We start from the raw sequence: 27999 nt of genomic DNA on the forward strand, positions 1-27999 counted from the left end.
TTAATGAAATTATATTCATATATATGTGGATTTATTGGTTATTATTTGGTGTTTAAGCGACAGTAGGCATGTAATGATGACGTCATATTTGGATTACACAGTTCCGGTGTAAGGTAAAAATGGAGCAGCCGTCAAGCCTTCCTCAGATACCGGTTCCTTCGGTTCCTTCTGCTACAACAAAACGTAACAACTCCCCTCGTGTTGCTAATGGGTCCACAAGCATTAAATACGAAGACTTAAACTTTCAATTTATTCCAGAAGAGAGCAAATACGAAAAACTGACGAAAATTGGACAAGGTACTTTCGGGTACGCAATTTTACCAAATAAATTCATAAAACACAGCATGGTCATCAAAAACTTATATATGTATAGACCATATGCCATTGGTGTTTTCTTATTTACCTGAATGTTTAGCGTATCAACACAGGAGCCTGCAGTTCTGTCAATAATGAATAATAACGGTAATACAAAACAAATATTTATTTTTTAAGCATATTATAGGTATTTTCTTTTGTATTACTGTTATTATACTTGTGTGTATGCTTGTGTGTGTGCTAGAGATGTAATGTGTAAATATTGATGCCCAATAGAAGGAAAGTACTATATTTCCTAATATCACAAATGGTGTGCGTCGATCCCCTCCATTTTTCTGATGAAGCCTGGTGTCGGGCCAGAGGAAACTCTGGCTTAGTCCCCTCTCTTTGGTGTGGGAGTAAGTATCTTGGCTGTAGTGGAGTTCAGAAAAATGGAGGTTATAATGTGGCAAGTTTTAATTCTCTATCATGTTTGGCATGACTAGAAAATCTGGGGTCAGTACATTTTCACAAGAGGTGTTCAGAGGAATGTAGTACAAATTGACTTCCATTTGTTTAGAGTTTGAAGATCCCAGTTCTAATTCTTGTCTGGCAGTTTCATTATTACACATGTCAGGTGAGGTCTCATATAAAATACATGCAACAGGGTCAGATTGGAAATTGAATCTAGGACCTAACTCTAGACAGATGCTTCAAACAACTGAGCTACACCAGTGTTCATAACAAGTCGTACTATACATTGTACACCTACCTCCCTTTCCAAGATTTTATGAAAACTAGATTTAGGCATTGTAACCCATTACCAAATACATACAGTACTTGAAAAAAGGGTTTGTCACAGGCACCATAGTAACAGGACCTTGAGGAAAATAGTAACAAAGAATTGTTATTTTTTTACTTCACTTTTTTCCCTTTGTTAGGTTGATTATACAGAGACAAATGTTTCTAAATTGAATAATCACTAAACTTTGAATCGGAAGATGGTTAATTGTCCATGTCATTTGACAAATGTTTAAAATAAAACAGAAAAAGAATTCTGCAGGAACTCCAAATGTGAAGTACATTTACAAACATTTTGAGATTACATGGCACAAAATTAAGTGCCTGCAAGCTGATATTATTCAATTCAGCTGAATAAATTAAATAGCCTGTTTACTTGCAGAACTGCTGATTTTTCAGAAGATTTAGAATGATACATGATTTTAACACACTACAGGAATTAGGTGTTAAATACTTCAACATTTGTTTCTGAATTAACTGTGGTAAGAGTAATGATATTTGGCATAAACAGAGTACCTTGATATGTGTGCATGGTACTATCAAATGCGAAGGGTTATCAAATTTGTTCCAAGGAATGATCTCTGACGTCTTCAATGTCATAATGTCGAGTATGAGTAAAACTAAAATCTTCTACAGAAACATAATGCCTGGAGTCGTGACATTTGGCATATAGTTTGGACGCATATGGAGTGCTATTAAAATGTTCTAGTGACTAATCTTGCTCCGCTTTCAAGGTCAAAGGTTTCAAATCATTAAGACAACTTTGTTTTACAGAACAATGCAAATTTAAGTCGTGTTATTTTTCCTGTAGTTTGGATGAAGAGCCATTGAATGTCTTTTACATTTGTTCTGAAATATGTTGACCTCTTTAAGGTCACAGTGGTCAAATGTGTTCAACTTACTTCTATAGAATCAAGGAATTTAGAGTCTTGACATTTGATGTGCAGCTTGCTTAAATGGAAAGCTACCAATGTAACAAAGGAATGACCTTGACCCTTTCAAGGTCATATGGTCAAAAGTGTCAAATATATATAAAAAAAATAAAATAATGAATAACCAAGGGGCCTTAAGGGTCATGATATTTGGCTTGTAGCATGTTGAGATGGATTTAAGGGTTACTATGTTGGCTAAAATGAATGACCTTCATCCTCTATTAATGTCACTAGGTGTCAAATCTATTATAAACTTGAAAAATTTCTTCTGAATAGCCAAGAAACCTAAGGTCTTAATGTTATGAAAAAGGCAGTAGCATGCAGGGTTGAAAGACTATCAAATGTGTCAAAATGAATGACCTTGATACTCTTTCAAGGTCACAAGTGTCCAATGTGTTCAAACCTTAAAACAACTTCTTCTAAATAGCTAATATGCATAGATTCATGATATTTGGCAAAAGACATGCTTGGTTATAAAGGACTAACAAATCTGTATAAGTGAATGACCTTAGCCTTTTTTCAATGTCATACCTGGGGCCCATGTGTCCAGGGCCTCGATATTTTTTCTGAAGCATGCATGGATGAAGGGCTATCAAGTTTGTTCATATGAAGAATCAAATGAATGATCAAAGGTAACTAACTAAACAATTTGTACTTCATGGTTAAGTATGATGCCTAAATAAAAGTATAATTCTTATTACAGAGAGGTGTTTAAAGCCAGAGATAGGAAAACCAAAAAACTTGTGGCCATGAAAAAAGTGTTGATGGAAAATGAGAAAGAAGGGGTAAGTAATCCTGATTTGTTATTTTAGAAAAGGATAATGACTTGTGGGTAAGACATAATCTCGTTGTACATCATATAATAGGTGTCGGATCGGTTTATGATTTGCCAGTAGGTCAGTGGTTGGTGCAAATGGAGTGGTCCAATGGGCTAAATAGATAATTAGGGAATACAAACTAATATTTCTACATTTTAATTATGTAATTTAATTTTTATACGTCTGTCGAAGACGGGGACGCATTATGTTATCACGTGAGCGGGCGGGTGGGCGGCATGCGAACGATGTCCGCTCGATATCTCGAGTAGTTATTAACGGATTAACTTTAAACTTCACAACAAGGTTAATTCCCATGAAAGCCCGGACAAGTTCGATAACCGCCATTATCCGATCATAATTTGTGGAGTTATGGCCCTTTATGGACTTGCCGAAACAGTGTCCGTTCGATATCTCGAGTAGTTATTAACGGATTAACTTTAAACTTCACAACAAGGTTAATTACCATGAATGCTCGGAGAAGTTCGATAACCGCCATTATTCGACCATAATTTGTGGAGTTATGCCCCTTTATGGACTTGCCGAAACAGTGTCCGCTCGATATCTCAAGTAATTATTAACGGATTAACTTTAAACTTCACAACAAGGTTAATTACCATGAAACCTCGAACAAGTTCGATAACCGCCATTATCCGACCATAATTTGTGGAGTTATGCCCCTTTATGGACTTGCCGAAACAGTGTCCGCTCGATATCTCGAGTAATTATTAACGGATTAACTTCAAACTTCACAACAAGGTTAATTACCATGAAACCTCGGACAAGTTCGATAACCGCCATTATCCGACCGTAATTATTGGAGTTATTCCCCTTGGTTTCATTAATGCGATGCATGTGTTCCATGATGTTGTATTGCACTCATTGATCTACCAGTTATGTTGAATGATTTCTCTTTTAATATCAATTACTCACAAATACTTCATATATTTCAATCATACAAACAACTGCTCATTCAATGTGTGATGGGCGTATTATATACCGCTCGCGGTAACCTTGTTTTTTAATACCCCGGCCTGCAACACAGTGGCGAGGCATTTAGCAGTGTTTACCTTTTTCAAAAAAATGGTCCTTAAAACATCTTCGACTTTACACTTTACTCAAATACAAGAAATCTGACATTTATCAGACTTTATGTGCATATACATTTAGAGGAGTTAAATAGCAATACAGTATGTCAAATGTAGATCACTGTTACCTATATTTTCTGATTCACACACTTTGATTACACTTTGCAATTAGCTCTATTTCCCTAAAAGTCACATTTATCAAACTTCATACAGTAATAGATTTGGAGAAGTATCAAATGTAGGTTACTGTAACTTACATTTTATTTCTGCGATGAGTTTGGTCAGACTTTGCACTTTATTTCATTTCTCTTCATGCTGGAAGTCAAAAAGTCATAAAGTTCCTTGTATGTATGAGGAGAACTACAGCAGCATTTCAAATTTAGGTCACTGTGACCTATTTTCTGTTTCACTAGCATAACTTCTGGTCAGGCTTTGCATTTAGCTCTATTTCTTCAGTTTAATAGTGCTTTTACCTTTATTTTCATTTAAGCAGGTGCATGTGCATATACATGTACAATGTATATGTTTCACAGTTATTTTTAAGCCTGCAGAGATGGGGCATGCAAGGTAGTCCAGTGGTAGGACGCCGGGCTCGTGACCGAAGGGTTGCAGGTTCGCGCCACAGAACGGCAATGTGTTGTATCATTGAGCAAGATACTTTACTCCGCTTGTTCCAGTCTACTCAGCTGTAAATGAGTATGTGGTTGGGTAGTGTTAGAATTGTTGGATGCTAGCTGTTAGCGCCGAAATGGCAGCTCTGGCTGTATGCTCCCCAGGGAGTTGAGAAAGGTATTGGCTGGTTGCAAAGGCCCTATAACCACGGATAATAATTTGTGAACCGCTTTGAGACGACCTACATAAGGACCTCCAATTATTATTATGATATGCAATCTTTATGTTAACCTGCCCTTGTATCTGTCCACCTGTCAATCCTTGAACATCCTTGTTCACTTTGTTTTAGCTCCATTTCTCTGGTACTACAAGTGCTAGTCATCAAACTCATCTTCACTATGACTAGCATGCTTCACTAACTTATGTTAGACTTTGTGTTTAGCTCTATGTATGCAGACTTGACATTTTAGGGTATATGCTCACTTACATTTTCTGCATCCCTGAAATATGTCGTCAAAAAATTGAAGACTATTTGCCATCTTGTGGATAATAACAACTAGACTAGTTTCATCATTGGATGTACATCTAATTAGTGGGGCAGCATAAACAAATAATGGTAAAACTGACCTACTTTGAAATCGTGTCCGACTCCTCTGTAATCTTAAAACGACAGGTATCAGCTTAGGGATTTGTCAGTTTTTGAACAACTTTTTCATCCCAAAAGTCGATCAAGTAGCTGACTTTGTACCTTCATTATTGTCACAACATATTCCAGGTGTGAAGAGAATGTAAGTGAGCGTAACCCCTGGAATTTTGAGGATGCATGTGTGTGGTTAAACTTTGTGTTTTATTCCATTTATGTGATTGAACTTTGTGTTTGAATCCATTTATGTGATTAAACTTTGTGTTTACCTTTATTTACACCAAAGAGGGAGCATGTCATTTTATAAAAAAAAAATCAAGTTTAGTCCTTATTCAACGTTCCTCTACAACCTCTGATAAAAGTAATATAAATCGTTTGTATTGCATGCTTGTTGGGGATTTTACAGGCATTGCAGTATAGAAAAAGTAATATCAGCAATACACAAATTCATATCATGGAAGTACACGTAATACCTACAAATGTACACCGAGCAACTTATTATCAGAATTTCCTGGTGTTTGGCACGATTACCACACTGTCATTATAAATGTAGATAATCATAACTTCAACAACCTATTAAAACAAGCTAGAAGTGAGTATACATTGCCCTGGGAAGATGTTGTACAAAACATGTTGCTGATTGGTTATTTTGCATATTTTTGTATTTTGCAAAAATTCATTGTTATTTCAGTTTCCTATTACTGCTTTGAGAGAAATCAAAATACTTCAGCTACTCAGACACGAGAATGTCCTGAATTTGGTAGAAATTTGCAGAACAAGAGGTAGGTGCTTCGTGTATACAATCCAAGAAAGAATAACTCAATGCATTACTTATACAGGATATTATTTTTGTGCAAAAAATATTAAAACCAAAATAATGAAAATCATTAAAACCCTGCAAGAAAACAAACCTTTACAGTAACTTTTTACAAGATTGAGTTGTCTGATGTGAAATCTTGTGAGTTGCTGTGAAATATCTTGGTTTTCCAAGTAGTGTTGGGATAGTCTTGCATTAAGGGTTCGTTGTACTATATCAAAAGGCTGTGAATAAGTCTGTGAGTGTGTGACTTATCTATAGTTTAAACAATGTGAAATATAGCTCAATCTTTACTCAAAGCTAGCTCAAGTAACATGTAATTAATTTTCAAATTGCATAAACACAAAATATTTACTGATACATGTCTTAAACAATTTAAAATTTTATTAATGAGAATTAGATAAACATGATAATTAGCAATCACAAGTTCTGGGATCTTTTTCTACCATACATCCATATTTTATCTAGAAAACCATATGTTTCCCTTTGAAATACATTATTTCTGTTTCTATTTGGGGAAACAGTTGCCATGAATTACGACATCACAGTGGAAGATGACAATGCAAAGCACTTTTTCATGTCATAATTTTAGCATTGACCAATAAAATAACACCCAAGGTCTTTCCAACCAGAGGGTAAACAAAACTAGTTTGCCAAATTCTAGCATGTTTATTCAATGCATTGAGCATGTGGAAACCTATAATGGTTGTGGGAGAATAATGAATATTTCCTGATTTTAAATTTTTATTATAAAATCATTTATTTTGTCACCCCTCCTGATTGAAGGAATTGTGTCACATGATTCCTGAAAAAAAATGATATTGACTGTCTGTTTAAAAAAAAAGCACAAATAGATATAAAAAATCTGAATTACCTCCATTATCAAACATGGAGCAATCAATTACAAAATAGACAAGTAAGGAAGTGTTCTGACATTTTGAAATTTCTAGATTTAAGAATTGGATATATATTTCAGACATGTATGTACAAATATATTTGATTTTGTGGTGCTTTAATTAATGATTTCGGCATGTTTTCTTTTACAATGTTTTTAGGTCACCTGACCTAATTTGCTCAAGTGACCTGTTCTGATCGCTGTAATTTCTATCTATCGTCGTGTGTAAACTTTTTACAGTTTTAACTTCTTCTCATGAACTGGATGATGGAATTTTTTAAACTTGCTCAGAATAATTCTTGGTAGATGAGGCTACAAAATTGTACAAATGTAGGGGCCAGGGCGGGGTCCCAAATGGAAAATTAATTGGTATTTCAAAAGTCTTCTTCTCCAGACTCTGAGGTACTACAGTAAATTTCTCTGCATGGATGGAAAGACCATGGCCATCAAAGGCTTTATGTAAATTGTAAAATTCAATACCCCTGGGCCATCAATTCTCCAATGGGGAGTTGACTCAAGTTTATATTTTGTGAATTTTCAGCAGGAAATTATTCAAACTTGGTTGGAATGATTATGGTGCCAGATGGCAATTAGATAGTATGAGTAAATAAGATTCTGCCCTATTCCCAGAAGCTGGAGGGGTGGGGCCAGAATGGGGAAAATGATAAAAGTTAAAAAATTCTTCATCAGACTTAGATGTTTTACAAACAAATACACTTCATGGACAGAAATATGAAAATATAAGATCCGTCCTTGCCCCAGGGGCAGGAGGGAAGGGGCCAAAAAGGGGAAAATATAAATTGTTAGTTTTATTACTCCTTAGTCAGCTGTTTTCCTTGGTTTATAAAGAGAAATAACACTTCTGACTATATCTTGTCAATTTCAGCAAGAGATAATTCAAATTTGGTTGGAACAGTTATGATGAAATTGAAATCAACCAAGATCCTGACCTATCCAAGGGGTTGGAAAACTGGCTACTTAATAATAGACATCATATTTCTCAATTGCAAAAGAATTTATTTGAATAGCTTTTAAAGTTCTTAAATCCTTTAGTGACATGACAAGTATTGTATTTCACTCTGTTTGCATGTTGATTTCCACATCAAATCTTAACAATAAAATTGAGCTACCAGTACCTATAATATAACTCAGATGACCAGTAAGGCCCTTGGGCCTCTTGTTCAGTTTATACAGTTACGTTCCATGGTATTAGAAAAATATCACTTTATAGTAAAATTATTATAGCTTTTTGATTTCGGTTGAACCATGGTTCTATTGACCTTGCCAAAAGGCTATAATTTTGTAGTATGCTTTCTTAACCTTCTTTTCTTCTCTCCAGCCACACCATATAACAGAGGGATGAGTACATTCTACATGGTGTCTGATTTTGCTGAGCACGACCTAGCAGGTCTCCTCAGCAACACACATGTCCGATTCAGTCTAGGTGAAATAAAGAAGATCATGCAACAGTTACTGAATGGTCTGTACTTCATTCATGAAAACAAGATTTTACACAGAGACTTGAAAGCTGCAAATATACTCATTACTAAACATGGTGTGCTAAAGCTGGCAGATTTTGGCCTTGCTCGTGCATGGAGCAAACCCCAACGTAGTGCTCAGAATAAGTACACCAATAGGGTGGTGACCTTGTGGTACCGTCCTCCAGAGTTGTTGCTAGGGGAGAGAAATTATGGGCCGATCATAGACCTGTGGGGTGCAGGATGCATTATGGCGGAGCTGTGGACACGCACACCAATCATGCAGGGAAAGACTGAACAGAATCAGATGTTCTTGATTTGCCAGCTGTGTGGTTCTATTACCACTGATGTGTGGCCCAATGTGGACAAGTATGACCTGTTTACTCAGATGGAACTGCCCACTGGTCAAAAACGCAAAGTTAAGGACAGACTGAAAGCTTACGTTAAAGACCAATATGCTCTTGACCTCATTGACAAACTGCTGGTACTTGACCCTTCAAAGAGGTATGATGCAGACACTGCACTGAATCATGATTTCTTCTGGACAGAACCAGAACCAATAGACCTGGCCGAAACCTTGTCTAAACATACAACCTCCATGTTTGAATACCTGGCTCCACCTCGGAGAGGGGTTCAACAAGGACATCGCCCCAATCCCAACCAGGCAAACATGCATCGTCCTGTACATAACAATGACCAGCACTTTGACCAAGTCTACTGATGTGATGGGCATGGATTGTCTACATGTACTAGTTTGAAGCAACAATAGGTTTTGTATAATTTTCACATTCTCACAAGTATAACAGTCTACATTATTTTTTGCTGATTTTTAGCTCAGCTGGTGCAAATGTGTGAGATAAGTATATGGTAATTATTATCTGTGCATCGTTCCCCAGTGTCAAATTCTTAACTACTCAAGAAAAAGCAATATGATTTTGGTCAAGCCACTCACACATAGTCTTTGAATGGCACTGATCAAAAGGTGATATTGTTTTGTGCAATTTAAAAACCAGTTGAGCACTCTAGCCTAAATATCAGCTGAGTTAATTTTATCCTCTTCGAAAGTTTCATCTGACCAATCTTCACCAGTTTCAGTACAGTTAATCAACATGATCTTGACCAATGCATATGCATGTTGTGATATTTTCCAAGATGAGCACCATTTGAATTGTTAAACTTGTTGGTATTTTAATTAACTTCCATCAGACTGATTTTGACCAGATTTTGCACAAATCATCTTCTCATGATAGACCTTACCAAGTGGTGATTCAAGTTGGTCATGATCCACCTGGACTGGCTAATACATTTTTTTTAGTTCCATCAACCAAACTGGACCGAAATTAAAGACAAATGATCCAGTCGATGATATGTTCATGACCAGATGATGTTATTTTCGCCAAGCGAAAGTCATAGATTATCACCCTCTCGTCTACATCTCCATAGTTCAATATATGGAATGGGATTTCAGTTGGTTCCTATACAATAATGGAAAGGGAAAGTTTGAGATATGATACCACAGCATCAACACATTATTTGGATATTTTCTGTATTGCCTTATGACACTTTCCGGTGATACTTGCTGATGGTGATGTCCGTGGATACATTTATAATAGGGTGTTATTTCTTAGTAGTCTGGGGATGATATTTGCTGATGCTGGTGCCTTTCAATTTCTGGAATTATTGCCCAATTACTTCTTCACTTTCAACGGTGCATGCTAACCAAATATGTCTTGATGAAAATAACAACCTCATCTCATGGCAGGCTTTTCTTCTGGTGAGGGGCTATATTTCGTACTGATAATTTTATGATTAAATATGAGTGTGTTTGAGTTACATTTTGTATGCTGTTGGAGATTGAAAGTTTCCATGCCAAAGTTTGACTAATTACGGGTTCATATTAGATTTTAAGTGACATACACAGTTTACTTGGTTTGATGGGTGGAATAGTGGATTGTTCCAGAGTGCATGGTTTCGCCTCTAGTTGGATGGTGGGTTGTTCCAGGGTGCATGGTTTTGCCTCTAGTTGGATGGTGGGTTGTTCCAGAGTGCATGGTTTTGCCTCTAGTTGGATGGTGGATTGTTCCAGAGTGCATGGTTTTGCCTCTAGTTGAATGGTGGATTGTTCCAGAGTGCATGGTTTTGCCTCTAGTTGGATGGTGGATTGTTCCAGAGTGCATGGTTTTGCCTCTAGTTGAATGGTGGATTGTTCCAGAGTGCATGGTTTTGCCTCTAGTTGGATGGTGGATTGTTCCAGAGTGCATGGTTTTGCCTCTAGTTGGATGGTGGATTGTTCCAGAGCGCATGGTTTCGCCTCTAGTTGGATCGTGGGTTGTTCCAGGGTGCATGGTTTCGCCTCTAGTTGGATGGTGGATTTTTCCAGAGTGCATGGTTTTGCCTCTAGTTGAATGGTGGATTGTTCCAGAGTGCATGTTTTCGCCTCTAGTTGGATGGTGGATTGTTCCAGAGCGCATGGTTTCGCCTCTAGTTGGATCGTGGATTGTTCCAGAGTGCATGGTTTCGCCTCTAGTTGGATCGTGGGTTTTTTCATGTTTCCTGTGTCTTTACATATCGATTTACTCAGATTTATTGTTTTTATGGTGAAGCTGTAGTATTTTTTCTTATTTTACTTGGTCTCAGATTTGCTACAAAACTAGGAAAACTCAGGAAAGTTTTTTTGTAAAATCATTTGGATTTAATGAATTAAATGTAATAATATTTTTTGATAGAATTAAGTTCTGTACACATGTAAGGAAATATTGAATGTTATTTGTTTTTGTTGAATTATTGATAAGAACTAAGTTGGTATGTTTAGTTTTCATTTGAAGCCAAGATGGCCACTTTGTTGAAATTATGTGATATTTTGGTTGAAAGTTTCTTCATATTTTTTTTAACTTTTAAATATCTACATGTGAAAGAAGCCATATTGTTTAGGATTCATGTAGTAGTATTGACAGTTGAAATGATTTTTATTGTATGAGACATATATTGAAATGCCTGTGATTGTCACAAATCTATTATTTTTCAGAAACATTCTTAAATTGAATTCTTTACATTCCTCTTAAATATTTCATATTCCATGTTTTGTAATTCATTTGATCTTCCTAGTCAATTTTTGATTTCTAAAATACAAAGATATTTTTCTATTTCATTTGTCATTCAAGGAGATATATCCCTTTTTCCAAATGTCGTAATCATTGCTATAAAGGGGCAATAATCCAAATGATACAAGATTATAATAGTGTTATTGAATCCTCACATATTTAATTAGTGAATTCAAACCAGTCTATTATGCCCCACCAACCGTCGGTCTGACTGGCCATCTGTGGGGTATCGCTCTTCTCAAGACATTGGAACTCCACAGGATAACATTCGTTGGTCTAGTTAAAAGGTCAAAGGCCAACATTGATATAACTGTGAGGCATTTTGTGAAAAGTAATTCTTGATTCATATATCTTTCCACACACTCAATCTTGATTGTACTGACATCTTTAGACTTTCTTAAAAGTTTGAGTTATTGAAAATTATTTGTTTCAATTTAAATGAAATGAAAGAAAAATGCGTTCTTTTCATAGCTTTAGTTCTATATACCATGGTAATAATTTAAGCGTTATTCAATTATTTCCGCAACTCTCTTCAGAATTATGGTTTTGTAACCCTACACATTGAGTGCAGTTTAACATTTACAGGAGCTTTTCAAAATCATGTTTCCTACATGTAACATCATATTTGTAAATTTACAATATAATCGCTTACCACTTGCTTGTCTGCAGGTTTATAAAGTGCCTCGATGATGTTGCACATCGGCAAGTCATATACAGGAAATCAATACTGATTGAATACACTGTATACAAGCATACACAAAGTGTGCATATAGCAGATTAAGTGCTGCTCTATTTAAAATCGTTATTCATTCATTCTGACAAATGTATATAATTATGATATTCAATACCTCAAGATATGAGAATGATTTAACCTCGTTGTATGAGTTAATGCTATGACAGGGTGTTAATACACCCGATACCACTGCTAGCCTATTAATGGTGCTACAAGTTATTATAATGACCAACCTATTGTTAGTTTTGTAATTAATTCTTCTATTATTTCATTGAACTAGAGTTATTACACATTATGACTTCGCTCACTATTCCATTAATTGGATGTTTTGGAATAAACGTTGTTAACCACTTTTCAATAACCGTTGTTGATTCCATCTTTGTCACCATCTTGTTAGTTGTGTGTCTAGCTTACAGGTGTTACTTTAACTATGGTTTGGATTTAGCAGGTAATGAAACTTCCGAGACACTTTCGATTCCCTGCCGAAAAGTTACAAATGTTAGTGTCGCATTGATGGTGACGTCATAATTTGGCGTAAAACCTAAAAAGATGCGTTTATGATGCAGGTGATTTTTGGTGTCGTGGATTTGGCAAAAAAAACCACCCAGTGATTGTCGGGGATAACTGCAGGCTACATAACGTATTTGTTGTCCCTGAACACAAGATACACGTGCTTTTTTATTTGTTTTGCGTGTCATATTTACGATATGGAATATGCATATAGCCAGCTTTCATACCTGCATGAACACTGAAAATTGTCCTTCAATCCCGATGTGAAACCATGGCCAGTTTTTTGGAGCCATATTTCAAGTCAAAAAGACACGAAAGACATGTTGCCGGTTGCAATTAAAATGATCTTGTAGTACCTTCCCTTGGTCATTAATGCAGGACTATGAAGTATTTATCGTACCGCCCTATTATTTCTTATCTCTAAACAAGTAACACCAAATTATTTTAATGTCCACATAGCTTTTGTCAACATCATTTCGGTGATAATACCAACATTTTTAGGTCACCTGAGCTTAAGCTCAAGTCGATCAGAAATCAAATATGGGCGCCATGGCCGCCATTTTGAAAAACTATTTCAAAATTAAAGTCAAGTTTTGCTGAGCAAATTGAACTGAAACTTTGTAGGAATTATCAACTCATGGTCCTGACAAAGTGTTGTTATTTTTCGGGTGTATCAGAAACCCAATATGGCCGCCATGGCCACCATTTTGAAAAACTATTTCAAACTTAAAGTCAAGTTCTACTGGGCCGATTGAACTGAAACTTTGTAGGAATGATCGACTCATGGTCCTGACAAAGTGTTGTTATTGTTCGGGTCGATCAGAAATCCAATATGGCCGACACGGCCGCCATTTTGAAAAAAGTATTTCAAACTTAAAAACAAGTTCTAATAGGCCGATTTAACTGAAACTCGGTCTAGGAATGATCAGCTCATGGTCCTAACAAACTTAAGTTAACAACAATAATAAATACTGTAGGACTCATGTGACCGTCTAGGCCCATGGGCCTCTTGTTATTTTTTCGTTATGTTTTCTGTAGCTGTAGATCTATGCGAAGTTCTGTTCTACAACAGAAACTTCAATATCCGACCCAAGTTTCTTTACACAAGAGTGGAAGTATTTCATAACATCTCAACCACATCCCACTTCCTGGAAATATTGAACCTTAGTCACTTATTGATAGTCATAACAACCATATTAAAACTGCCGCGAGGAATCGTGTTTCTAGTGACTCTGTCTTTTTGTTAAATGTCATATGATCATAAGAACTAAATAATGATAGGGCCGTTTCCCAGAATCAAAAGAAGTTTGGTGACAACATGTCCAGAGAATTTTGAATAAACTTAAAATAAACAAAATAACTTTCTAATGTTGTCATGGCTATTGTAAAACAGATAATGTTTAAGTGTGTAGGGATTGAATTCGCCATTCACATTTATTACGTTGTTCGCTGTTATGATGAATTCGCTCCCAATCCAGAGGGCGAAAAAGGCGAAAAATTCCCGTTATACAGTAGTCATAGGAATTGTTAGAAATAGCTTTAATGCAAGTTTGCATAAACACATACGTATATTTTATTTCGCGATATAACATACACATTAATGAAACACATTCTTTGTTGTATATCGGTATTTTATTTTTGTAGTAAGGTGTAATTGCAGTCTCTGGACTGAAAACAACCCACGCTACGATACCCAAGGTCCCCAGAATCCTCCATGAAGTGCGGGGTCAGCCTTGGGATCTGGATCTGGGAAGATACATGGTACGGCAGTACTGTTGATTTGGTCCAACATACCCAACAGCTTCCTCGTTATGTCGGGGTATACATCACATAGATCATCCATTTCATTGGGGTCTTTGCTTAGGTCAAATAACCACAGATTTTTCGACGGCTCGCCACCGCTGCCACGTTTTGTTTCCAGACCAGCACATTCCCCGGCCACCCAGCTACCATTACCTATATATGGGAACATATTGCTTTGATAACTGTTTGATTTCTCCAGTTGATAACGCAAAAACATACTGTGAATTATTAGTTGTGAAGTTCGTAGATTACCGCCATTGAACTACAAAGCAGACAAATCATAATCCAAATGAAACGCATTTCAGTTTCAGATCATTTTAGAGAAATTGTATTGAAGTAGTGATCCAAAATCAACATGTTTCTCACCCGGATTGCCTGTTAGGATTTTCCAGTTCTTCCATCTGAGTGCTGCCCTCACTCTGGTGTCAAACGTGTCATTATACACCCTCTCTCCTATAGGGTGTGTGCGAGGGTCGATGTTGTGCAGAAGAATATCTCTGGGGCTGATATTTCCATTGCTACATAATTAATGACGTTGAATTACATGTATAAAATGTGTTTATTTGAACGAACATTGATGATAGTCTTCGAGACAAGCAGGTGTTGAATAAAAGGTATTGCGTTGAATGTATTCACTAGAAAAACGTTCAGAAATGAAAATAATCGATATAGAAAGCAAACATTTTTACTGATTTTCCAAATACAAACATGTATATCGTTACTGATTTCAGCTGACAGAATTTCGGATTTGTTTATCGCCTTTTGACCATATTTTTCAAGTGTGAAAATAAGGAATCAATGAAAGACGTGTTTGTACTAAACCAAAAAAATAGGTATTGGTATTAAAAACCTGGATTATCATCCAAAATGCAGAATAAAATAATGTAAAAGATGTACTTTTCGTTAATTCTATTAGTACTGCATACTGGGAAATTTTCGCCACAATTTAAAGTTCGCTCTTTTCGCCCTCCGCAATAAGGGCGAATTTTAACGACGGCGAATAATAAGTACGCAGCATTCCCTATATGGTGATCATATGTGAGGGTGAGATTAACACCGGTTGAATACACATAGTATATATACATGTAGTAGGTTTTACCAGTGAAGGGCGAATATTTGACTGAGCGGAAGTTTCCTGCGTACGCGTCTCATATTTCACGAATATAATCACAGTCTCCACAAGGATACTGATAATATCTTTAATAAGTTAATTCAAAATTAATTTTGTTTCTTGCGTATATTTTGAAGGAATCGATGAATTAGCTGAATAGTATTATCAAATTAAAGATATTTGATAGTTTTCGTAGTTTGGAACTCGTTTTGAAAGGAGTTCTGTGACATAGTTAAGTTGTCATATATCATTAACTCATTCAACCCAGAAATTTCATAATGAACTATTCCAGCCTTTGAATTGGAAGAGTTTAAATGCGTCTTCAGGGGCGAATGAGTTAGTCTTCATATTAACGAGTCATTGATACTCATGGTTTAACAGTAATATTTGTTTCACATGACATAACCTTAAGATATCAATGCTCGAAAAACCATTGAAGGTTTTAAGTTATTGATTTCATGTATGCCATTTAGCAGCGTAACACATTTGTTTTCGTTGTAAAGCTGACAGTAAAGTACAAACAAAACAGCATGGCCGACATTGAGGTGTAAGTTGTTGTAACATTTGTTCAATTCACCTGTATGGGATTGTGGTATACCATGTTTAGACTGGCTACCAGCCCCTTAGTTTTATGAAGAATTTCTAAACTGCATTTTACTACTAGCTTATATTTGTCTCTACCTAGTTTAGAACGAAGGGCCTGGTCAAATCTGGAAAAGTACTCCCGGAATAGTGCTGAGTGCAGAAAGGTCAAGCCCAGTCTCATATTACTGAGATCATGCTGATTTGGATGTGACCAGAATTTTATTACCCTGGGTTCACAGGTGGTTGATGGAGTGGGGGGATTGGGCAAGAGGGGGTTTCTTTAGCTGCGTTCATATGGTCTTGGCTAGACATTATAGGGTCTGATTTATAACGTTGGATATTCCCTGAACATGGATGAAGCTATTTCCAAATCATTAAGAAATCTTAATTATTCAGAAATCGACCAAACTAAGAAAGAGTTGTCAAAATTAACCAACTGGAAGTAGAAAAAAGTTGACTTTTGAGATAGCCCCCTTTGTTTTCATAAACTGTACAAAACGCTCTGATGGAATTTTATCTGTGGTTGTTGGGTCACCATTGATTAGCTTTGATAAATTACTCAGACAGATATAAAAACTGTGTATTTACAAGGATGTTGAGGGTAAATAAAACTGCCATGATGTCTTTTTGAATCAGTTTTTAGCTAGCCTAGTCCGAAGGACCAGTGAGCTTATGCCGTGATACGGCGTCCGTCGTCCGTCCAACGTCCAACGTCAACTTTTTACTTTACGGTCCATAATATGATGGAATGAAGGGCAAATAAATTTGTTCAAATGAATGACCTTGACTCCTATTCAAGGTCACAGGGGCAAATATGTTTTTAAACCTTTAAGCGACATCTTCTGTATAACCGTGAGGCACAGAGTGTTGAAAAATGGCCAGTAACATGTTTTGATTAGGGCCTGTATAGTTTTTTTTAGCTCACCTGGCACTAAGGGTCAAGTGAGATTATTCCATGGTGTCGCGTCCATCGGTTCTATACCTTTAAGTTCTTAAAAATAAGTCATTTGTAGTTTTTGATAATTTGATCCCTGTGACCCTGAAAGTAGATTAATTTTCGGGCTCCATCCCAGGAAGCTACCAGTCAAATATTAAGATTCTATACCTTTCAGTTCTTTAGGAGAAGTTGTTTGAAGTGTTTGACAATTCTTAGCCCCGTGACCTTGAAACTAGGTCAAGGTCATTTTTGTTATCAAACTTTGTCTGGCTTTTACCAAGGAAGCTATCAGCTTTGACTCTAGGAGTTTCCATTCTTCACAAGAAGTCGTTTAAAGGAAAAGTTGACGGACGCCGGACGGACAGACGGACGGACGACAGACGCCGCGCCATGGCATAAACTGGCCAGTAACATGCTTGTGGATGAAGGGCTACATATATAGTTTTTAGCTCACCTGGCCCACAGGGGTCAAATGTGTTTGAATCTTTTAGCTTCTTTTGAATGACTGAGTGAAGACACTGATATTTTTGCCTGTTGCTTTATCTTAATCCACTTTTAAGGTTGCAGGTGTGAGATTAATACCAGGTGAGCGATGCAGGCCCATTGGAGCTCTTGTTATACCCAGTAGTTAGCATGAAAAATGTACAAAGTGGTTAAAAATACTGTATTATGTTTGCATCAACAGTATGTCGTAAGAAACACGACAGAATAAGCTAACCTAAACGTATATCAATGTAAAAGCCCATTATTTACTAGTTCAACCAGTGTGTACTCAGAAAAGGGAGTGGAAGCAATAACAGATAGATGCTGACCAGCCTTTGGTAATGAGAACCATTAATGCTCCCGGGGTGTTGCTAATTGTCTATAATCAGACATCCAAATGATCAAAATTATAAGTTACATTTTTCCCCCTAAATAATTCAATTTCTGGAGACGGGGCCCAGTTTATACCATATTATGTACATATATATTGATGCAACAATAGTGTGCTTTAATGATAAATTCAGGCAATACAATGTGATACAGTATAATGGATCATAGATATTCAGGTAATACAATGTGATATAATGAATCATAGATACACAATAGTGTGCTTTTCTGATAAATTCAGGTAATACAATGTGATATAATGGTTCATAGATATTCAGGTAATACAATGTGAGATAATGGATCATAGATATTCAGGTAATAAAATGTGATATAATGGATCATAGATACACAATAGTGTGCTTTTCTGATAAATTCAGGTAATACAATGTGATATAATGCATCATAGATACACAATAGTGTGCTTTAATGATAAATTCAGGCAATATAATGTGATATAATGGATCATAGATATTCAGGCAATACAATGTGATATAATGGATCCTAGATATTCAGGTAATACAATGTGATATAAAGGATCATAGATATTCAGGTAATACAATGTGAGATAATGGATCATAGATATTCAGGTAATAAAATGTGATATAATGGATCATAGATATTCAGGCAATACAATGTGATATAATGGATCCTAGAGAAACAATAGTGTGCTTTAATGATAAATTAAGGCAATACAATGTGATATAATGGATCCTAGAGAAACAATAGTGTGCTTTAATGATAAATTCAGGTAATACAATGTGATATAATGCATCATAGATACACAATAGTGTGCTTTAATGATAAATTAAGGCAATACAATGTGATATAATGGATCCTAGAGAAACAATAGTGTGCTTTAATGATAAATTCAGGTAATACAATGTGATATAATGCATCATAGATATTCAGGTAATACAATGTGGTATAATGGATCATAGATATTCAGGTAATCAATTTCTGGAGACGGGGCCCAGTTTATACCATATTATGTAGATATATATTGATGCAACAATAGTGTGCTTTAATGATAAATTAAGGCAATACAATGTGATATAATGGATCATAGATATACAATAGTTTGCTTTTATGATAAATTCAGGTAATACAATGTGATATAATGAATCATAGATACACAATAGTGTGCTTTTCTGATAAATTCAGGTAATACAATGTGATATAATGGTTCATAGATATTCAGGTAATACAATGTGGTATAATGGATCATAGATATTCAGGTAATAAAATGTGATATAATGGATCATAGATACACAATAGTGTGCTGCTTTTATGATAAATTCAGGTAATACAATGTGATATAATGGATGATAGATATTCAGGTAATACAATGTGATCTAATGGATCATAGATATTCAGGTAATACAATGTGGTATAATGGATCATAGATATTCAGGTAATCAATTTCTGGAGACGGGGCCCAGTTTATACCATATTATGTACATATATATTGACGCAACAATAGTGTGCTTTAATGATAAATTCAGGCAATACAATGCGATATAATGGATCATAGATATTCAGGTAATACAATGTGATATAATGGATCATAGATACATTAAGGGTCCCTGTCCCACTACAGGCAGAACACTAGTTTCTCTAGATACAACTGTAGTGTGGACCAGTTTACTATCATCGACCAGCTCAGATGGTTATAATGATCAGTGATCAATGGCCCAAATCCTGGTCTATTTGTACACTCAGAACACTGTTTTTTGTTTTGTTTATATAGTTATAGTTATCACGGGAAAAGCAGTTTTCATTGCAAAGTTACAATTTATTTTGCAGTGGTACGGGTCTCCTCAAGAAAGCATTTTACAGTGAGGTTATAGCACACAGCACATTTTCCTTTGAAGTCAGAGTGATTCCGACAAGTCTTACCTTAATGTTTTCCACTGGTCAATGCCATCCAATGGCTGTGTACCATTTAGTGAACCACCTGCCACGCCCACCAACGTTGGGTACCAATCGGATACGTGCATTAGCTCTTTGGAAACAACCTGACTCCGCCCAAGTATGCTGCCATGGACGAACGCCACCCCTCTGATTCCACCCTCCCAAAGCGAGCCCTTGAAACCTCTCAGTGGCCAGTTACTACCTCCTCCATGCTTTACTAGACCACCGTTATCTTAAACATACCAATTTATCAATTAATCATTTATGCATTTTAATGCATAGCTTAATATCCATAAACACACTTTGTGCAGGTGCTTTCTGGGTATAGTGACAAAATGCACCACGAACGGGCAAGGTAAAGTTGGACAGTTATTCGTTATTCGTTATTCGGAATAACGAATAACTGTCCAACTTTACTTTCCGTATGTTTGTGTTTTACATCCTATTAAGGTGGCTCCACACTTTCGCAATTAACCAGCAAAATTCGTTGAAACTTTCAAATAATGGTAATGCAACTATGTAGAGTTAATTTTATGAAAATCTAAACATTCCGATAGTTTGGGAACTTTTTTGGAAAAAATATCAAAAAATTGAATTTTCGTCAATTTTAATATTTTCCGTTTTTTTTTTTGGGTGTGGCATTGTTCGGAACAATAACAACAATAAAAAAAGGAAAAGAAGCATTTCTAATTAACCCTACAAATATTTTATTTATCGCAAAATATGTAACACATGTTACACAAAGTGTTTTTTATTGAATTTGTACGGATAAAAGTGATTATCTACAAGCTAAAAGCAAACAGGACACACAGATCTATACATATAGAGTGGGAAATTGAACAAAATATACACAATGGCTTTATAGTTAATTTATTTTACATTTTACAATCACTTTGATCCAGGTGAGAGTTATCTTCCTTGAAAAAAATCGGAACATTTTGCAGAGGGATGACATTTACACAATGACAGGTCAGTTGTCTCTGTTTACATATAACAAAAATGATGGAAATAAATCAAAAATATGATATCAAAATTATCAATTTATTGTTCTTTAATGGAACCAAATTACCCTCAGTCATGTACACTTTGGACATCATTCAACAGTCCGCTAACTCACGGTATATTTATAATTACATGTCAGGTACATATGTGACAATTAAGAGGCTATCGCATGGTATGCCGTTCTCACGTGCACTCACACATGCATTTCATAGGTTTCTTGATATTTTACAAAACATTATTTTCACAGAGTAAGTAGACTACATTTGTAAACACGATTTAATCGACAGAGCGAAACTCCCTTAACAGCGAAAATCGTAACGACCTCGAGCTTATGAACTCGTGTAAGCACGTGATATGCACACATGTAAGGTTGGTACGTCCGCATTCCATGTGTTTCCTATATGACCTTCTTGAGGGCGTCTGGTCTCATGTCTCTGTCTTCCCGTGAGTCTGTTTATGTCTATGAATTGGAAAGCTTTATTCATGAAGTACGTGTGATTATACATTTCCAGGTAAAATCTCGATATCGGGTGTTAACATATTATCGGCACGCACGTGTACATGTACTATTGTTTACCAGGGGCCTGTTCGTTTATGCGGAACAACCGGTTTGACCGTTTATAAATGTAACAATTTCGGGTATAACTCCTGGCGGACCTGCAAATGTGTATGCAGGCCTTGCAAGGCTTTCTCATAGCTCGCCTGAAAGCAGCATCAGATTACTAGGTCCGACCTTATTTAATAACGAACAGCAGTGGTCCGATCGGTTTGACCGTTTCTACGATATTGAATGCCCGATACGCAATACGGAAATGACGACACGGTGTACATGCACATTTCGATCAAGATAATTGAGTCCGAGCTGTACTTTTTCCGGAAGTACGTCACGAAAATGAACGCTAATGACGATGTGTGGAGCCACCTTAACAGCTGTGGTCAATTAAGGACGAGCCAGGTTTTGGTGGTGGGGGTAAACCAGAGTACTGGGAGAAAAAATTATTGACCCTTGGCCAGTACTGGCAAATGCCCCACGTAGGCCTCGAACCAACAACCCAGTGACAGAGGGCTAGTGATTGTAGATAGTAGATAGTAGATAGTGGACGCCTTTGCCACTGTGGCTTCATGTACAGTTGCTAATTTTATAATTAACTACTTATGTGTATGACGAGTATAGGGCGGGACTGTACAGTGTGACGATTATAGGGCGAAACTATCTAGTGTGACGATTTATAGGACGTGACTGTACAGTGTTACGATTATAGGGCGGGACTGCAGTGTGCCGATTATAGGGCGGGACTGTACAGTGTGACGATTATAGGGCGGGACTGTACAATGTGCCGATTACCTGACGGGACTGTACGTTGTGACGATTACCGGACGGGACTGTACGTTGTGACGATTACCGGACGGGACTGTACAATGTGACGATTACAGGACGGGACTGTACTCTGTGATGATTACCTGACGGGACTGTACGTTGTGACGATTACCGGACGGGACTGTACAATGTGACGATTACAGGACGGGACTGTACTCTGTGATGATTACCTGACGGGACTGTACGTTGTGACGATAACCGGACGGGACTGTACAATGTGACGATTACAGGACGGGACTGTACTCTGTGATGATTACCTGACGGGACTGTACGTTGTGACGATTACCGGACGGGACTGTACAATGTGACGATTACAGGACGGGACTGTACTCTGTGATGATTACCTGACGGGACTGTACGTTGTGACGATTACCGGACGGGACTGTACAATGTGACGATTACAGGACGGGACTGTACTCTGTGATGATTACCTGACGGGACTGTACGTTGTGACGATTACCGGACGGGACTGTACAATGTGACGATTACAGGACGGGACTGTACTCTGTGATGATTACCTGACGGGACTGTACGTTGTGACGATTACCGGACGGGACTGTACAATGTGACGATTACAGGACGGGACTGTACTCTGTGATGATTACCTGACGGGACTGTACATTGTGACGATAACCTGACGGGACTGTACATTGTGACGATAACCGGACGGGACTGTACATTGTGACGATAACCGGACGGGACTGTACATTGTGAAGATTACAGGACGGGACTGTATACCGTGACCATTACAGGACGTGATTTTGTTCAAATTCAATGTTCCTGGTCCTAGCTCGGTGTGAGTTCCTATTTCAATCTTAAAGAAACTCGTCGTGAAGACTGTCATTGGCACCCCCTATACGTGTAAAATTTAAAAGGTTGTGCACCGGTACGGTTTCTAGACCCTCTTGGACCCTATACACGAAAATTGTCAAAATTGAGATTTTGTTCAAATTCAATGTTCCTGGTCCTAGCTCGGGGTGAATTCCCTTTTCAATCTCAATGAAACTCGGTGTGCATACTGTCGTTGACACCCCCTGTACGTGCAATCTTTCAAAAACTGTGCACCGGCATCCATTTTATAGCATTTTTCTGTAAATTTTTGAATAACGAATAACGAATAACTGTCCAACTTTAACCTGCCCCACGAACGTTGAATTCCGTATAACCTTTGAACAGTCAATAAGGTAGTTCACTTAAACGTTGAGATAATTGCAAGGTGCTTGTCATGATCGATAGTTTATATGCATGCTCCTAGCTGGTTATGCTTAAATTAAAAATGTGTCTGAAAAAAATGTTGGATACATACCCGTAGAAAATACCAACAGTGTGTTGTTCCATACTCCCTTATCCTGGAAAGCTGACACAATCTTCCCAATAGCTTGGTCCATAGCAACTACCATTCCTTTCGCGATAAAATAAACTATACTGTTCCGCAATTATATAAGGACATCGAGTAATACTACAGTGTTATTCCAACAAATGACATGACTACAACTCAGTGTTGATACTCTAAATATCAAATAAACGAATAGACTTTAAATAATGTCATTGCTATTTATTGTGACGTAAAACATATGATAGTACAACATTATTGCGCTGCCTGTACATACCTCCGTACATTTTGCGTGGCCCCCAGAGGTAGGATAATCCTGTAAGGTACTGTTTTGGGACCTGGAGTGGTGTGTGAACGGCTTGCAGTGCGAGGTACACGAACAGAGGCTGTAACCATACATAACAATAGCTATGCATGGTTCTCATATTGTTTATATTTTATATACATTGTATTAAACATGTAAGCAAAATAACCCATTTGAGGTCATTATGTCACTCAGTTGACCTCTGGCGCTCGCTTTTCATGCGTCATGCTTGCATGTATATCAACATTCATAATTTCGATTACGTTTGTCTGATTTTTCTGAAACGTTTTCAACCTGTAATTGGGATCAGAATCTAAACACAAGAAAAGGCTGACTACCAAAAAGCGGAGGAGCTGGGACCCTAAGGTCTCGCTTAGTGCAAAACCTTCAAACGGCATCTTGTGTCTCTATGTGTCTTAATCCATAATATTTTTGAATATAGACTCATATTTCATATTGATCCTTAGATAGTGGGCATTGGAATATGTACTCAAGAAGAGAATGAACCCCCATGGGAGCGGAGATATAAAGGGTCATGGAGTTCAAAACCTTCAAATGACATCTCCTGTGAGTCTAGTTGTTGTGTGACAAACATTTCATCAAATGAAACCATGACGCATCATCTGGTCTGAAAGAATCTAGACACAACCAGATGCAGAATCTAGACTTGTACAATGTACAATAAGATACAATGATAAACATATGTACATATACAATCAATATCACAGTACTATGTGTTATGTAAAGCCATATACGTGACCTTAGACGTGTTATGTTTGCTGACGATATCCAGTACCCGGTCTCTATATAGCTCGGTCGAGTAGGTGCCGGTGTGATTTGAGGGGTCAAGCCCATCCCGGAAATCAGTGCCACAAACATCCGGTTGTCCCTTCGTCAGTAAGGTACATGCTTTATGACTATAATGATCCTCGTTTCCTGTCAGAAATCCTAAAAGCAGAAACGAAAAAAGCATCATATAGAATGCTATAATACCCGTTATTGATTGAGTCATTTTTAATTCAATTTTTTGCCACAACGAAATAATTAGGTGATTCTTTCGATATTAACTAGTTGTATTGGCCATTTATAATGTATATGGTTCTAAAATAACAACAACGCCACATTTTGTTCACAAGTAAATTTGCATTTCAACAAATGTTATTGTTCAGAAAATATTATGTCAGATTGTGCGTAATGTTAAATTATGAGCGTAATGTTAAATTATGTTAGATTATGTGTAATGTTAAATTATGTTAGATTGTGTTTAATGTTAACTCCTACCACAATACGCTGTGTTAATCCACTCTCAGGTCATTGTATAAACACGCAGACTGTTAGATGAATATGAGTTATATACCACACGTGGTTTTGACCGCTAGTTACAGGCAAAATTGCTACAGACGCTCGATATCGTTTCGACGTCACACCGTCGCGTGTCCAGTTCGTGAAACCAAAACAAGATCTGTCAGAGTGTCGGGAAATATTTCGTTCTCCCAACGTCCCGTTATCGCTATTGAGACGGTCTGACTATGGCTGAACTTTCACTATAATCGTCAACCATAGAACCGTCACGAAGAAACGTAGGCCTATGGTTTTGGATATTTACAGCGATAAGTTCGTCCACAACGGTTCATCACTTGGCGGGAGGCAGACTTCGTACGATATGCTTACGCGCATATAGTCCGTGGTTAATTTATATAAATTAATGCAATACTGCTACTCTCAATATTTAAAGTCATTTATCTATTTTATTTTTTCACGAAGTTGTTGCCGAAACATTTATTTTGACAATAATTAAATATGTAAAAAAAAAAGTCATTTTTGAATATTAATGAGTGACTTTTTACATATGGGTCATATCACTACGCCAGCCTTGTCAACAAACACATGTGTGTATGTTCATGAGATTGTGGTAGAAACAGATCACACGACTCGTGTTTGTTGAGTATGGTATTCATTTCACTCTCGTTAGTTAGCGAGTGTCTTTCTGTAACTTTTGAAAATTAACTAACTCGAGTGAAATAAATACCATATTCAACAACCACTCGTTGTGTAACCTCTATTTATGCTAAATTGTGTGTTATATTAAATTATGTTAGATTGTGTGTAATGCTGAATTATGTTAACTTGTGTGTAATGTTAAATTATGTAGGATTGTGTGTAATGTTAAATTATGTGAGATTGTGTGTAACGTTAAATTATGTCAGATCGTGTGTAACGTTAAATTATGTCAGATTGTGTGTAACGTTAAATTATGTCAGATCGTGTGCAACGTTAAATTAACGTTAAATTATGTCAGATCGTGAGTAATGTTAAATTATGTGAGATGTGTGTAACGTTAAATTATGTGAGATTGTCACGTGTGTAACGTTAAATTATGTCAGATCGTGTGTAACGTTTAATTATGTCTGATCGTGTGTAACGTTAAATTATGTCAAATCGTGTGTAACGTTAAATTATGTAATTAATGTATGGCCATTGCAGACTGAAAATAAAAATATTTAAAGCGTTATCATTTTTTTTAAAATATTGCAATATATGAATCAACGAGTATCACATTCATTGAAATAGTCCATCTTTTCATGTTCTGCTGATTTTTTGCTTTTTAAAAATAAATAAATGTTAAAGCAATGTTATTTATATTATGTATCCAACCATAGTGGGTATCGAATCCCCTGTTCATGGGTAGGAACTTCTCCTTGTAGAAGCCAAGGTGCCATTTTCCCACAGCATGCGTGGAGTACCCAGCCTCTTTCAGTTTGTCGGCGAGTGTGGGACTGTTGAGGGGTAGACCATTCGCCTGGGCGTTGGTGATGTCAGCGTGTTGTAATCCTGTATGTATCTGGTTTAGAAATTTTATTGTGTATCTTTTATATTCACACAACGACTCACAATAATCTAGCACAGGTGTATAACATTTTTATGCAAAATCAATCTATATTGACACCTTAAAATGTTCAGGTTCAAGATTGGGTGAAAACAAACTCGAACTTCATATTACAGTGTACATGTAACAACTTGAACAAACTTCGATGTCTAGAAATTATGCTTATAACAGCACCCAGTTATTATCGTTATGCATGATACATTGATTCAATACATATACATTGAACTTTTGTGACTTTCATACAAAATAGTATGTACGTTAAAACGATTAGTGTATGCTGTCTATTCTCTTTGTAAGTCAGTATATTAAACAAGGCATCCGAAGTGATACAAATCCCCTCGCAATCACACATTGAGGAATAAAGTTGGTAAGGCGATGACATCGTTTTTCTAAAAATAATAACAGCGACCTTGACCTTCAACGTAGAAATACGAAACGCGAACTTGTTTAAGGCATTGCCATACTAAACACTTGCATGAAGTTTCATGAAATTCCTTTCAGTGATGTAGTCGGTAGAGCGATACAGTTTTATTTCTAAAAAATAGTAACTGTGACCTTGAACTTCAACATAAAAACCCGAAACGCAAACTTGTGCAAGGTATTGCCATACCAAAAATGAAGTCGCTAGAGCGATGACAAAGAAGGGGCGTAATCCTATATCTCCTCGAACTTTCGTTGCAAGAGGACAATAGGTTTGAAGAAATGAAGAAATGATAAAAAATGTAGTTTGATGTAAAAACAGAAGTATCAATTGTTACCACGGACTTGCCCGTGCCTTCACCCTGTATGTGTACACTGTAAATGCCTGTGCGATAATAAGGTAAAGATAGCGGTATGGTAGCTGCTTTGTATGGTGTCTACCTGATAACGGCCCGACATGAGTTGGCTCCGTGTCGGTGTTGACAAGGGCTGTACATAGTAGTTCTCCAGTATGACACCTCCGTCAGCAAGATGGTTCAGGTTAGGGGTTCTGATGTTGGCGCCGTGGTACCCGATGTCATTGTAGCCATAGTCATCAGCAAGGATGAATAAAATATTAGGTTTTTCTGCCTGACACAGTGCAAAACTAATTACGAAAATGTGTATGACAAACCAATGCATTATATATGCCGTACTGACTTTGTATACTATTTTGCAATTCTTATCTTTAGATTTGCGT

At 36.8% G+C, this 27999-nt stretch overlaps 3 protein-coding genes across 4 annotated transcripts; 1 reads left to right on the forward strand and 2 right to left on the reverse strand.

The window, feature by feature from the left end:
• The first annotated feature begins 106 nt into the window (after window positions 1-106).
• On the forward strand, window positions 107-14677 carry LOC110441367 (cyclin-dependent kinase 9-like). Its single transcript, XM_021484483.1, has 5 exons — window positions 107-307; window positions 2731-2812; window positions 5877-5967; window positions 8237-9144; window positions 14364-14677. The coding sequence occupies exons 1-4, from the start codon at window positions 120-122 to the stop codon at window positions 9094-9096; spliced, it is 1221 nt and encodes a 406-aa protein (XP_021340158.1). The 5' UTR covers window positions 107-119; the 3' UTR covers window positions 9097-9144; window positions 14364-14677.
• On the reverse strand, window positions 10250-10947 carry LOC110441368. The gene is made up of 2 exons (XM_021484485.1): window positions 10435-10947; window positions 10250-10350 (listed from the first exon to the last, which is right to left on the reverse strand). The coding sequence occupies exons 1-2, from the start codon at window positions 10921-10923 to the stop codon at window positions 10273-10275; spliced, it is 567 nt and encodes a 188-aa protein (XP_021340160.1). The 5' UTR covers window positions 10924-10947; the 3' UTR covers window positions 10250-10272.
• On the reverse strand, window positions 14380-27978 carry LOC110441366 (arylsulfatase B-like). 2 transcript variants are annotated; one of them, XM_021484481.1, is made up of 8 exons: window positions 27702-27978; window positions 26609-26795; window positions 24714-24901; window positions 23927-24035; window positions 23623-23718; window positions 19922-20168; window positions 14889-15040; window positions 14380-14675 (listed from the first exon to the last, which is right to left on the reverse strand). In XM_021484481.1, exons 1-8 carry the CDS (start codon window positions 27939-27941, stop codon window positions 14404-14406), a joined length of 1491 nt encoding a protein of 496 aa, XP_021340156.1. In that variant the 5' UTR covers window positions 27942-27978; the 3' UTR covers window positions 14380-14403. The 2 variants fall into 2 exon arrangements, with proteins under 2 accessions (XP_021340156.1, XP_021340157.1); XM_021484482.1 differs by lacking the exon at window positions 23623-23718.
• Between the last annotated feature and the right edge of the window lie 21 nt (window positions 27979-27999).

Source organism: Mizuhopecten yessoensis, unplaced genomic scaffold (genome assembly GCF_002113885.1).
Source record: "Mizuhopecten yessoensis strain PY_sf001 unplaced genomic scaffold, ASM211388v2 scaffold715907, whole genome shotgun sequence".
Classification (NCBI taxonomy): domain Eukaryota; kingdom Metazoa; phylum Mollusca; class Bivalvia; order Pectinida; family Pectinidae; genus Mizuhopecten; species Mizuhopecten yessoensis.

Excerpts from the sequence above, each read along its gene's own strand:
- LOC110441366 (XM_021484481.1), bottom strand. The coding sequence starts at position 27,941 with ATGCATTGGTTTGTCATACACATTTTCGTAATTAGTTTTGCACTGTGT. Across the intron at positions 23,719-23,926 it reads GCCACGCAAAATGTACGGAG|GAATGGTAGTTGCTATGGAC; the intron begins GTATGTACAGGC and ends TTATCGCGAAAG. Across the intron at positions 20,169-23,622 it reads ACTGTTGGTATTTTCTACGG|ATAACGGTGGTCTAGTAAAG; the intron begins GTATGTATCCAA and ends GGTATGTTTAAG.
- LOC110441368 (XM_021484485.1), bottom strand. The coding sequence starts at position 10,923 with ATGAAAAAACCCACGATCCAACTAGAGGCGAAACCATGCACTCTGGAA. Across the intron at positions 10,351-10,434 it reads AATCCACCATCCAACTAGAG|GCGAAACCATGCACTCTGGA; the intron begins GCAAAACCATGC and ends ATCCAACTAGAG.
- LOC110441367 (XM_021484483.1), top strand. The coding sequence starts at position 120 with ATGGAGCAGCCGTCAAGCCTTCCTCAGATACCGGTTCCTTCGGTTCCT. Across the intron at positions 308-2,730 it reads ATTGGACAAGGTACTTTCGG|AGAGGTGTTTAAAGCCAGAG; the intron begins GTACGCAATTTT and ends TTCTTATTACAG. Across the intron at positions 2,813-5,876 it reads TGGAAAATGAGAAAGAAGGG|TTTCCTATTACTGCTTTGAG; the intron begins GTAAGTAATCCT and ends TTGTTATTTCAG.